The sequence below is a fragment of the Pelodiscus sinensis genome, chromosome 7 (genome assembly GCF_049634645.1).
Source record: "Pelodiscus sinensis isolate JC-2024 chromosome 7, ASM4963464v1, whole genome shotgun sequence".
NCBI lineage: Eukaryota > Metazoa > Chordata > Testudines > Trionychidae > Pelodiscus > Pelodiscus sinensis.
Window position 1 is genome coordinate 38,785,740 of NC_134717.1, and position 14,148 is coordinate 38,799,887.

At 41.5% G+C, this 14,148-nt stretch overlaps 1 protein-coding gene across 4 annotated transcripts in view; it reads right to left on the reverse strand.

The window, feature by feature from the left end:
• STK39 (serine/threonine kinase 39) overlaps positions 1-14,148 on the reverse strand; it is a 298,211-nt gene that overhangs the window by 199,129 nt on the left and 84,934 nt on the right. For 2 of the 4 annotated variants that reach the window (XM_075933551.1, XM_075933550.1), the window contains exon 1: positions 6,855-7,189. The exons of the other annotated variants lie outside the window; for them this stretch is intronic. In XM_075933551.1, coding sequence (XP_075789666.1) covers positions 6,855-6,963 — 109 coding nt within the window. In that variant the 5' untranslated portion in view covers positions 6,964-7,189. Of the gene's footprint in view, positions 1-6,854; positions 7,190-14,148 lie in introns of those variants that run through there. 4 annotated transcript variants of the gene reach the window in all.

A 14,148-nucleotide genomic window follows, 5' to 3' on the forward strand; every position in this document is an offset into this window, starting at 1 on the left:
CCCACCCAGCACAACAGTGCCTCCAAAAGTACATCTCTCCCCCTCACCCCCATGCAGAGCTAAGCTTGTTCAGGTCTCTGAGCTGTTTCACCTTGGGTTCCAGAAGTCCTTGGGAATGAGTGATAAGGTAGCATGGGAGCTGGATGAGAGTAAAAAGACACTGCACAGCAGTTTGGAGGGAGGAAAATTTGGACCATTCAATTCTGTCAGTCATCACTACATAGCACCAAGAAAATACATATTACAGACTGAAACTCTATTCCATCACCCTCAGGACCTGACTGGTGCCAAACCAGAGAATTTTCCGGACTGGAGGGGGGGGGTGTCAATATTGTCTAGCAGCATTGACAACACTTCTACTGCTCACAGGCTCTTAGAAGGTATTTTAGGAGTAAATTAGAGCATTGGGAGCCAGGACTGGTAGCTGTAAACAAACTTTATGGGACTGTGGGAAACTTGGCCACACCTAAGTTAAGTATCAGAGGGGTAGCCGTGTTAGTCTGAATCTGCAAAAGCGACGAGGAGTCCTGTGGCACCTTATAGACTAACTGAAGTGTAGGAGCATAAGCTTTCGTGGGCAAAGACCCACTTCGTCAGATGCATGCATCTGACGAAGTGGGTCTTTGCCCACGAAAGCTTATGCTCCTACACTTCAGTTAGTCTATAAGGTGCCACAGGACTCCTCGTCGCTAAGTTAAGTAGACATCCAGCTAACTAAAATCATTCTGAACCACAGAAGTTGCCAGACCTGAGAGTGCCAGATTAGACAGTTTCAATCTGTATATGACTGACTAAAGAGTTAGATTAGTTTGAAATTGACAGGCTTTATTCATCTTATTTTGCTACTAATCAGTATGTAGGAAATCCAAGTTTCTCTTCTCTTCTTCTACACTCATAGCTATTTTCATGCCCCTCAGCTTCCTGGTGTGCAGATGGTCAGGTTTTACAAGTCTGAGTTGGTGGGGAGGAGGGATGTCACCCTATGAACAAAAGCCAGTTACATAAGTTTTCTAAGTAACGCTGAAATTAATAAGCACATCAGTTATAAAATCCAGAACTTAGATGGAAGATGACAACTAAGAGCTAGTTTGCAGTTGATTCCCCACGCCCCCCCCCCCAAAAGTAGTCATACCCCAACCAAAATAGTTATACCAGTGAGACTTTCAATTGCAGATCAGAAACCTAGATGACCATGTAACCATCACCAAATTATAAAGAAATGCAAGTTACATCACAATATAGCTGTTTGACTATGACCCATCATTTTTAGTCTTTTCCCCTTCTTCTGTATTTTCTAGTTTAAGAAATGACAAGTTAACTGTTAACTAGGAAGTTTTATCAATTTTTCCCCCCAATTGAAAAAGTATTTTAAACTTTTGAGAAACCTATAGCTTTAAAATGAAATGTTCGTGACTGGCAATAAGTTATTTATGTGGACTTCAGTGCAAACTGATCAGTCGCATTAGTGTGTGTACACTTATAAATATAGTTTTCCTGTTTATATTGTTTTGCTATTTTAAGTGACAAAACTATACTACTTGATTTGGATCAGAGTTAAATTTGTATTTATTTAAACTTAAAGGTAACATTTCTGGGAACAGAAAAAATTCTAAACACTATAAATACTACTACCACCATCTGATTTTAAGATAATGTTTCCTAAACATTTTACAGTTCATGTACTTGAACAGCCTCTTGCAATAGCTACTATCAAGATCTACCTGGGTTTCAACTCCACAATGTAACATTTTGTTGAGCAGATTAGAAGTGACTAGTGTTTCTTTGTTCCTATTACCAATCCAACAAGAAAACCCCTGAATGCTTGTACAGGTTAACTAAAGTTTTCTATGACATTCTGATAATCAGTGATATTATATCCTCCTGGTTATCAGGACAATGAAAACAAAAAACAAACAAAAAAAAACAAACAAAAAACACAGCACCACAATTACTTCTGCAACTATCAAAAATGTTTCCTCTCTCCATTAGGCTAGGTCTACATTACAGATCTTTTGCACAAAAACAGGCGTTTTTCCACAAAAACTGGCAGAGTGTTCACACCTCAAGCGTGTTTTTGTGCAAGTAAAAGAACAGAGGGGTTTTCCAGTGCAGGTATTCCTCCTTCTATGAGGAATAACTCCTTTTTGCGCAAGAGCTCTTTGAAAAGAGACAATCAAAAAAAGCACAGGTGCCCTGGTGGCCCTTCTGTAAATAGCAATCAAAGTTTCCTTTCGAGAGAGTGTCCATGAAGTCTGGATGCTCTCTTGAGCAAAAGTGCATCGCTTTTTCAATGCGTTTTCACGGTATGGACGTGCTCTTGCACAAGTAGTTTTTGTGGAAGATCACTTCCGCAAGAAGCCTGTAGAGTCGACATAACCATACAAGGCAGCAAGCACCTGCAGAGTCACGAATGAACCTCAGTCCTGCATCTCCACAACCACACATCTCCAATACTGAGCTGAATGTCTCCATTAGCTCAAACCTACGAAAGTACTCATTCTTTCTTAGATAAAACTAGCTACTAGAAAAGGACACTGAGTAAATAGCCCTGCTCTCAGTGAAGTCATTGGCAAAAAAAAAAAGGGGGGGGGGGGAAGCGGAGGGCAGGGCTGGCCTTACCATGAGGCAAACTGAGGCAGGAGCCAGACAGTGGGGGGACACCACTAGGACCCACAGTGTAGAAAATTGTGTCTGCTGCTGGTGCAGCAAGAGGGCATGGGGGGGGGGGGCGTCTTTTGAGTTCCCTGCCTCAGATGCCAAAATGTTGTGGGTCAGCCCTGGCAGAGGGTGATGGAGAGGAAAGCATCAAACAAAAATCCTAATGTCAGTTAGGAGCAGGGTTGTCCCCAAAACCACCACACAATTGATAGTTTTTGGTAAGTTAGAAACAGAAGTTCTTTTATGTAAAAACGTCTTTATGCAGAAGTTTGCCTCCAACTCATGGAATCTATTAGTTACATTAAAAGTCCATATCATAAGTTTTTTGAAGTAGGAAGGATGAGAAGACAAAAATTAGACCCATGTCAAAATTTCAAGTGAGAACTTAAAAATGATCTGTAATAGGTGTCATTTCTCTCCAAACTCTGTAGATACAATCCTTTCCTTCCAAAAGTACTTTAATTTGGCCAGACAATTACAGCAAAGTTATAGGAAGATAAGTGAAAATATGGCTTTATAGTGGACACTGGTAGCAACACTAACGGAGGTCACATTACTGCCTCTAACAGAACCTTCCCCCCAAGGTTCTCAAAATGGCCAGCAAGTTGGAGAGAATTAGCCCTTCACTTACAAATGGGACACAATCTTAAGTAATGTTCTCACAAGCATAGCATTGCTTTGTCTTTGGTGGAATCTCATTCATTTAATAGAAGACTCAATGCAATCTAACCGATACAGAATTACATAAAATGGGATAGAAAGAAAAGAATATTCAGTTAGCAAATCCTAAAGAATGAATTCCCTTATATGTTAGAAGGGAGGACAATGTAGAAGTTTTGTGAAGCAATTGATCAGACATGTCATATTAGTCACCTTTTTCAGAGCCAAATCTACAATGAGAGAGCCTAATTTGACAAGAATATTGACTTTTTTTCCTATTAAAGACAATTTGCTTTGCCTTTTGTAAGTCTCAAAACTATATTGATATTTGAAGATCGTGTTGTTGGCTGTTCTTGAAAGTCTCACCAACCCATTACGCCATTTATTTGAATGCGTTTGTGATGCAGATGAAAGCTATTTTCTTCTGTTCCAACAAACTGCCAATCAGGTTTCAACCCACAGTTATTTTTAATGAGTTATTAAAAATATAAATTTGCAATACAAGTGTCAACACAACTTTAAAAGAAAGGGTATTTGTTCAGCAAAATAAGCAGGGGTTTTTATTTGTTTGTTTGCAAAGCTCCTAGAGGAAACAGAGCTTCTCACATGTTAATTATCAGTTTTTCCCCTAATGGGCCTTTGAGCCACCAGTTTGCCAGGTATGATGGGTTGAGGTGGGTCATCATTTAGGACACCTGCTATAAAAAGCTCAAAGGCAGTATTTACAATTTTCATTAATGTATGAAGGGGTTTAACAGCAAGTAAAGGGTTATTTAAAAACAGTGGCACTATTGCCAGTTGCTCATCCTATAACAGCAGGACAGAAACTGTTTACTCTTGCAAAATATTAAAATCAAACATGACCAGTTCCAAGAGGTAAATTACTTTTCAGAGATATGGCTGTCACTAATAAATACTGATACACCTACAGATAGACAGCGACTTTAGTTACCTTAAGAAATATTCCATACCATGTAAACCTCTGAAAGTCTGTGCTAAAGAAGACTGGTATTTCTTTCTTCTTAAAAATCCCATTCAGATGCCTCAATATATTGTATTTTTTCCTCATTTAACTGGCAAAGCCTATTAGAACAAATCATATCCCTTCAGGTTCCTATCCTGCAAACAGTTGTGTGCACTTAAAATAAAACTATTCACCTATGGAAAGTTTAATAAGTGGCAACATTTGTGTTCATGAAGTGATTAAACACTGCTGACTGAACTGAAGTCACAGGATGGGCAGTCAGACTCAAGAACTGTATTATTTCCCCATGGATAGTGGATACCAAGATGAAGGTATACAAAAGCAACCCTACGTACACAAAGTTCATTTGAAGATATTATGCAATATTAAACTGAGCCTGCAACACTAAAATTATAACCCTATTTACTCATTTGCACTAAACTTGCATGCAAAATGGACTTCCAGTATATCTTATTTTAGTCATTTAAGGAACCATGTCTGACTCAGCAGTCTTTTGCCACTTACAACAAGTTATATCTATACTGCTGTCTTTGAGAGGCTCTAATTAAAAAGCTATGTTACTAATAGGAAATATTGCTTGTGGAATTAGACAAAAACATTGTGCCTAAACTCAATGTAAAGAGGATTTAACAGACATTGAAGATACTCAGCACATCCGAAAAGACACTCCGCATCTTAGTAGGAAGAAGTGATTCTTATGGTATACAAAAACTCCTTGTCACTTTACTGCTGCAATACCATACTAGCAATTAGCATGGTTGTCTATTTGCACAAGAAATGCATTTCCCCACACTGTCCCATCTTTGCAATTATGGGCTCTTTAAATATTTGTATCAATATATAAACTATACCTATTTAAAATTTCTGAATGCTCTATAGACTCTTTATAAAAATTGTTTTTTTGAAAAGTAAATACTGTCCCCTCACCATAATCTTCAGCCATTCTACAACTGAACCCCTGGTGAACAACCAGCACTTAAGAAATATGCTACAGACTTCCATCACAACAGCAGATAAGGGTTAGAGTAACAGTTTCTCAGGCTTTTCTACAGCAGAAATGATTTGAGGCTATAGTTTGCCAGCAAACCCACCTAACTGGAGAGCTGTCCTATACTAGACAAAGAGTTGTTTAGCTGGTCTAGCTTATTCCAGTTCTACACTAGGGCTTTCAGCAGCATAGTTATGTCACAGAAGCAAGAGTCCCCCCACACCGATCACACATTTAAAAGTTTTGCTGTCATAGACCAGGCCTCAGCCTTTCAGTCATTTTAGTGCAATTCAAGTGGAGAAACAGAAAATAAAAGGGAAGAGAATATGTGTAAAACAGAAGCCTGCTAAAACTAGAGAGTGAATGGGTAAATTATTTCTCTTTGCCAACACTTAATTTCAGATTGTGGATATGATATCCTTAGAAATGAAGCTGAATGTATACGATTTACTACAGTACTCTGATTAAATGGTCATCTGCCACAGTCAGCAATTGGTGCTCAATATTAAAATCACCACTAAGTACAGGAGCAACACAAAGCAAATCTACTGGAATTTAAGTAAGTGAATTCTAGCCTAACTCTCAAGGAATTAACTATTGCAATTTTAAACCTGGCCTTTAGTTACTACAAGGTTTTATAAAGTACAATAACATTCTCCAGATCAGTAATGAGTACAGGTTTCATTATACATAGTGTTACCATCAGCTGTCCTTTCACCTTGCAAAATTCATGATTATTTGACCCACATAGATGGAAGGAAAACTAAATCAGGCACAGTTTGATGGCCACTGCTACATGCACAACACACACTGTGTATGGGCTTGGGGGAGGGTGTTAAACCTTAAATTGAAGGGGAAGGTTTGCACCAATGAAGTTAAGCCATAATCACAACAGTGGTTTCACTAAGAGCATAGTGTATAGGAGAGTAGAGTGATGGAGAGGATGAGAAGAGGAGATGGGAAAAATGAAAGCAATACAGGAGAGGGCAAAGGGAAATGAAAGCTTTAGAAAAGGAAATCAGCAAAAGTCACAGATACGGAAATTAACACCCCTCCCCCCACCCAGAAGCACCGGAAAGATGCAGACTAATCTCAACAGCCAGAGCAAGGCGCAGAGTGCACCGGTACAGCAGGCGAGAGCAGAGATGAGGAAAGGCCAGTGGTTAATTACAGCTCTCTGCTCTCCAGTGACAGATAGCGGAGGAGGAAAGATGCTTAGGGGCGGATCCTGCCCCTCCACCCCCCAGCACAGAGGAAGGCTGGGGCAGCTGCCACTGCACTCCCACCAGGCGCCACCGCCCACCCCCCGCGCGTGGGGAGAGCGGGGCAGCCGCGGAGGGACGCGCCAAGCCCTAGTCCCCTCACCCCATTCGCGCGTGGGGATTGCCGGGCAGCCAGCCCCTCGGAAATAAAGTTTGCAGCCGCTACCGAGCCTGGCGCACCCAACGCGGCGAGAGAAGCCTCCAGCCCGCGGAGAGCAAACGCCGGTAGGCCCGGCTGCCAGCGCCCCCCTCGCTCCTGGCCCCCCACCCCGGCCCGGCTGCACCTCCCGGCCCCACTGACCGATAACCTCCTGCAGCTCGTAGGCGTCCCTGCAGATGGGCCAGGCGGCGGGCGCGGCCGGCGGCGGGGGCTGCTGGAGATGGACAGGCGAGTCGCTGGGCTCCGCCATGATGCTGACGGCGCGCCCAGACACCGCACGACCTTCTCCAAACTTCCCTTCCAGCGGCACCTTTAACCCCGCTCGCTCGCTCGCTCGCTCAAGGCTCACGCTGCCTCCCTGCGAGCCGCCAGGCGCACGGCGGGCGGAGGAGGGGGCAGGGCACCGGCGGGGAGGAGGCGGGGCGGGGAGCTGCGGCTGCACCAGACAGCCCCGGGCATGGTCCCTAGCGCCGCGCGCCGCGGTGTCAGGCTGGCAAGAAGCGCGCCGCCGAGCTACGGGAGGGGGGGGGGCTGACGCTGCAGGGGCCCGCTCGCAGCCTGCTGGGCATGCACCTGCCCCGGGAGGGGAGGGGGCGGGCGGAGATGGATCCACCTTCCTGGGTGTGCAACTCTCCAGCGACCAGGCCCCTGCTTCTCTGGCGAGGTCTGGCATCACTTGGCACCTCTTGAGGTTGGGGCTTCAGCCATGGGAGAGACTCCACTAATCTGTCCTGTAGAAAAAAACTGTCTAAGGAGGGGGGGGGGGGGGGGCAGGCTAGGTCTAGACTACAGGCTTCTTTTGGAAGAGCTCTTCTGAAAAAAACTTCTTCCTAAAGAGCACTGCAGAAGTGCATGGAAAAAGCCATCTGCTTTTTTGGAAGAGAGCATCCAGCTTGAATGGGCACGCTCTCACATGTAAGTTATGATTGCCATGGACAGAATGACTACCAGGGCACCTGTGCTCTTTCCTCTTTCCTGTTCTTTTGGAAGAACTCCCTCTTCCCCATCCACAGTGACAAAAAGCATATGTTGCTTTGAAAAAAATATGACTATTGCACAGCTCTAAAGTTTGAAAATAGAGTGAGTGACTGGAGGGGGGGGGGGAGACTAAGGGAGGATCTCTTGTGGTATTCAATAAATAGCAGATGTCTGCAGGCCTTTTTGCGAAACCTTTCTTCCGGAAAAAGGCTTCTTCCTCATAGGTTACCAATGCTGGGAAAAAAAGCCCTCCGTTCTTTCAAGTTTCTTGCTGAAGAATGCAACTGCCTCAAGTTTTGTTGGGGAAAATGGCAATTTTTCCAAAAAAACTATAGTGTAGACATACCCTATAGATAGATAGATATAGATATATAGCTACCTATCTGTTAGTTAAGACTTTTTCTTTAAAAAAGGTAATGCTAACTTTTAGGGGGCATCATGGCTTTCACTTCATTCCTTGCTCTTTTCATGACTTGTTTTGTACAGTCCTTCACTCTGTGGTCATTCCCAGTCTTTGTAATTCTTTTTCTCAGTCCTGTTGATCTGGGTAGTCTCAGTCAATGATGTTATAAAAGATGTGAGATTATTGCAAGGATGTTATGGCTTATTTTCAAGGTAAATAGGCCCAATCCAGGAATTTTCAGCCTATGGTTCTGAGCCCCTTGCGAAGGGTGCAGACCATCTGAAGGGTCTGTGTAAGGCGGCTGGTATCATGGAACAGTGGGTTTCAACCTGTGGTTGATGGACCCTGATCCTGGGGATCCAGAGATTATGTCTAAAATTTCCTAAGTAGTCTGCACATAGGTGCTGGAAGTAGGGTCACAGAGGGAGCTGCAAACCCCCCAGTTTGACATGGTTTTCATTGTATACAGAGTTTACGGTTTGGTTCAATGGCCCTTAACACCCACGCTTTATAAATTTTTCCAGCACCCCTGAGTTTCCACCTCCATTTCAAAATATGCAGGGTCTGCAAATGAAAAAAGGTTGAAACTTCAGTTACAGATTAATCTTGTTTGTGAGGAGTCCAGTTGAAATCTCTGGACTTCACAGGGGTTGCAAGGAGACAAAAAGCATCTGTTAACCCAGAAAACATATACATATGCTTAACATTAAGTATGTAAGTAGTCCTGTTGATTTCAGGTGGATTATTCATGTTCTTAAATTTAAGCACATGCATTTATCTTTGTAGACCTAGAGCTTTTGGACCTTAACTAAGGGCCAAATTACCTGCAGATATAAGTTCCACTGAGGTGCATGGAACTGTGCCAAGTTAAAACCATGTATGAACTCAGTCTGTATTGTCAGTGAACCAGCAGGTTTCTGTGCACTGCAGAGAGATAATTTCTTGGCTGAACAGAATTTAGATTAGTACTGAAGAAATTTTAAATGATGATGTTGCTGTAGAGAAGTTAGTAGTATGAGCCTTTTCCTTTTTGTTTTTTTATTGCACAAAAACAGAGATGACTGCAGAAAAGCAAAGTCACTATGTAAGTTATGAACTCTACTGCTTCTGATGTCAACAACATGGATTTTAACTCTTTTTTTCTCTTTATTGTACATTTCATAGCTCTAGTAGAAATGTTTTCCTATTAAATAATTCCAGAAAATACAGGTCCAGTCCTGTCCTCAGTCCAATTTTTGGCCCTAAATGACTTGTACATATTGCATTGTTTCAGATTAACAGAGCTCTGCTGTAATTAAAAAACAAAATATACTTTATGGGTTTTTTTAATGTAGGTAATTGGAACTATGACTGAAAGATTTTTTTGAAGGTTATCCAAACTAAAATTGGAAAATTTTATCTGAGTGGGGAGTGTTTCAAGATCAATATGTCTACACTGATGAATACTAAAGATAAAAGAATATTTGTTCCTACTAGTTCTATGAAAACTAGAGTAGAAAATGTTAAAGCAATAGTGGGAGAAACAAGAGAAGAGAAAACAAAATTGGACCAAGAAAAAAACCCATGAATATTGCTGTATAGCTTATTTAGGGAAGCTGGTTTGTTAGCAGAGGAAGAACACCTTGGAAAAGAATAGCAATTTGCTTAACTATTAAGTCGTTTTTGTTTTGTTGTCATGAAAGTTCTGTTGGGAAATCTGAATGCTGAATGAAAGAGGGACTCCTGAGTCTGTTATCTGTATTCTAACACTTGGCAAATGTGGAAGTATGTTTGTGCACTGAAGGTTTCTTCTCTCATCCTTATACATGCCAATTAGGCTCAAGATGGATGCCCATTTCTGCAGTACAGAAAGGAAGCACTGAACATTTCTGTATTGCACTGATGCTCAAATTTCTTCTCTTAATTGACTTTTAAAGAAATGTAGTTAAAATATTTTAATATATACACATTAGAAATTGTATGCAACAAAATGAAAGGTTAGCAAAATTTGGAAGATGAAGTATAAAATTGTCATGCTAATACCTCAATTTTTAAGTTAATGCCAACTGCCAAGACTACACAATGTGTTAGTGAAGAAGCTGTTTCTGCCATCAATAGCTAGAAAAAAATAGACTACAATGTTACAGAGCAGTCAATCAGCACAGGAAAAAAATGAGTTCCTTGCCACTCGATGAAAAAAGAGCCAACTCCTCCATCTGTATTCAGATTTTAAATAAACAGAACAAAACATGAATTCTTGTGCTGATACTGATACTATATCACTATTTCTGCTGAAATAATGCACTATTTTACATCTGATGATATGACAGGACTCTTTCTTCCCAAGGTGCATTACCTGCCTCTAGGAACCTGAAGCTCATAAGGTTCCCATCATTTTATGAGATTATCAGCTTTCATGGGGAAAACCTTTCAGATCAAGGCTCTTATACACTATAAAACTTCTCAAAGGTGTTCCATGCATGCTGGCATATTACTCAAGGGGGAGCTCCAAAGTCAGGCCAAACAAGAAGAAGAGCAACAGCAAAGCCGTGGAATGATTGAGCTGTGCCACTTGAGCATCTGCCCTTGTGAAGTAGGTCTCCCCCAAGAATGCATTGGAGAGAGACCATACAGCATTGAAGACCTTCCTAATTCATTAAAGGGTGAAATGAGATACTTCTCCTAGAAAATCTTTCAAACATTTAAAGAGGTAGGGGGCCCGCCAACATAACTGCAAAGATAGGAAATGCCAGGAAGGGATCCAAGTTGCTATTTGGAACTAAAGATTTATTTGAGCTGAAAAAAGGATTAAGTATAAGGTACAAGTCAAAGTTCAGGCTGTTTTTTTAAGATTGATTTTAGCCTTTCCTACTGATTATTACGAGAATACGTCACTACTTGACATGAAGTGGTACAACCCTTACAGATTACAATGGTAAAAGAGGCCAACACTGACCACTTTTGAAAATCCCACTCTTCATGTTCAGTATTTGTTGCCTGTTGATTAATCAACTTTATTCTAAGCATTTTTGTTCTAAGGCCTATTTTACAAGTGACATAGGTAAGTAATATTGGTTCTGATTCCTGTTATTTCTGATCCATTAGTTGTATAAATGGTAGTATAAAATTATTATTACTATTATTTTATTTTATTAATTTATTATTGGAAACCTAAATGAGTTATGTATCAGAGGGGTAGCCATGTTAGTCTGAATCTGCAAAAGCGGCAAGGAGTCCTGTGGCACCTTATAAGTGATGGTCACATCAATACCACCCTATACCGAAAACCTACCGACCGCTACACTTACCTGCATGCCTCCAGCTTCCATCCTGGACGCACCACACGATCCATTGTTTACAGCCAAGCACTGAGGTACAACCGCATATGCTCCAAACCTCAGACAGAGACCTACACCTACAAGATCTTCAAAAAGCATTCTGTAAACTGCGATACCCACACAAGGAAGTGAGGAGACAGATTGACAGAGCCAGACGTGTACCCAGAAGCCTCCTGCTACGGGACAAGCCCAAGAAAGAAACCAACAGAACACCACTGGCCATCACCTACAGTCCCCAGCTAAAACCTCTCCAACGCATCATTAGTGATCTACAACCCATCCTGGACAATGATCCCTCACTTTCAGAGGCCTTGGGAGGTAGGCCGGTCCTTGCCCACAGACAACCCGCCAACCTGAAGCATATTCTCACCAGCAACTACACACCGCACCATAATAACTCGAACTCAGGAACCAATCCTTGCAACAAACCTCGGTGCCAACTCTGCCCACATATATACACCAGCAACACCATCACAGGACCTAACCAGATCAGCCATACTGTCACTGGTACGTTCTCCTGCACATCTACCAACGTAATATATGCCATCATGTGCCAACAATGCCCCACTGCTATATACATCGGCCAAACTGGACAGTCCCTACCTAAAAGAATCAATGGACACAAATCTGATATTAGGAATGGCAACATACAAAAACCTGTAGGGGAACACTTCAATCTTCCTGGACACACAATTGCAGATCTAAAGGTAGCCATCCTGCAGCAAAAAAACTTCAGGACCAGACTTCAAAGAGAAACTGCTGAGCTACAGTTCATCTTCAAGTTTGACACAATCAACTCTGGATTAAACAAAGACTGTGAATGGCTTGCTAACTACAAAAACAGCTTCTGCTCTCTTGGAATTCACACCTCCAGATCAGCTGCTAGAAGTGGGCCTCATCCTCCTTGATTGGATCCACCTCGTCATCTCCAGCCTGATCCTGGCCTGCATATTTATACCTGCCTCTGGAAATTTCCACTACATGCATCTGACGAAGTGGGTCTTTGCCCACGAAAGCTTATGCTCCTACACTTCAGTTAGTCTATAAGGTGCCACAGGACTCCTCGCCACTTAAACGAGTTATGGTAAATCAAACACTTACATAAGAGCTTGTAGAACTGGGGCCATGCATGCTAGGTACAGTTACTAGTACTTACAAGTGTATATGTGTTCACACTTTGCCAAGTTAAAAGATTAAGAACAGAGTCTTCTTGGCACCAACTTTACAGTATAAAAGGAGGCCTCCTAATATAACACACTGACAGAGCCACTGGTTCTGCAAGGAATATTTTTTGAGCAGTCCAGTGAGCCTGTGCAGAGCCTCAGTGAAATCAGTGGGGGATTTCTTGAGCACAGGGGTCTTACTTGTAGGAGAAAGCTCATTGCAGGATTAGGGCTTTAGTGTGTGTGGTTTGCTATATCCAAGTGGGATCCGAAATTTCTTCATTGGCATTTAATGAATATATTTTTTTCATGTATTATTAATTAGTATATTTTATTGTTTGAGACTCATAAGTTGCAGTAATCTAAATTGTTATAATTATGTGCATATGCTTCCTAGATAATTTACGTCTATAGGCCCTGGTCTACGCTAGGAGTTATAAGGAGAGTTATTTTGAAATAACAGTTGGAGCAGCCATACTTTCAAGCCTATTATTTTGAAATAAGGGGCTGGTTATTTCTAAATAATAATTCCTGCTCTCCATGAGAAATAACACTTAGTTTGAAATAGCATTCGTGTGGACACTCCACTGCTGCTATTTCAAAATATCTATTCCCCAGAGTCATTCAAAGTAATTACTCCCCAGTGCTTTGTGGGCCTCTAAGTCGAGGTAGGGTGTTCACATTAAGGGAGCTTGTCTCAGACTAATTTCAAGGTCATTGTAGTGTGGACACACTGTTTTGAAATAGTTATTTCGAGAATTATTATTTCAAAATATGTTATTTTGAAATAATTTTCTAGTGTAGACATGCCCTAGGAAACAACTCCAAAGTAAAGATACAGGTATAAATTCTCCTAATATATATGTAGATCATTATATATCTAAAGATTATTTTGTGATGACTTTTAGCATTACTGAATTACTTAATGGAAGACCAGGGGCTGAGCATACATCCTTCTGGGAGTCCAAATATGGAAATAAAAATTCATTTCCTTTATTTCTGGCTTCCCTTTTAGATTGTGGTAATTCACAAATAAAAAATGTCAAAGTCCAGCAGCACTGGCCAGATTTCCCCGATATAGTTTTACAATATCTTCAATCTAAAGCCAATATTATAAACAACTGAGATTCTCATTTCCCAGGGCTAGCTGTCCTGCCTTCTAGGCAGTAAGAGCTTCTCCACATAGCTCATCTTGTCAGAGGGAAGAGTATTCTTAATTGACTGGTTTAAGGTAAGGACACCACCTGCCTTGACTAGCAGAGGATCTGATGCTGCAAGATGCTGAGCACTACCAATTTCCAGGATCTTCCCTTGGGGAAGGAGCGTAGCTGAGAGTGTTTAATACCATCTAAGATCATATCTGAAGATCTGCCCTGATCTATGAAAGGAATGAGCGCCTACACAACTGCTTTACAGGGTTTCTGGTGTTAGGATCTTATAAGACTTAGGTAGGATTTAAAGCAAAATTAAGGATTTAATATAACCCCCCCAATAGCGGAAGCTGACCACCAGGAAACAATGTACATTTGCCTTGATGTAGAAATCAGGTATGGGGGAATGATGTGCCAGTGATT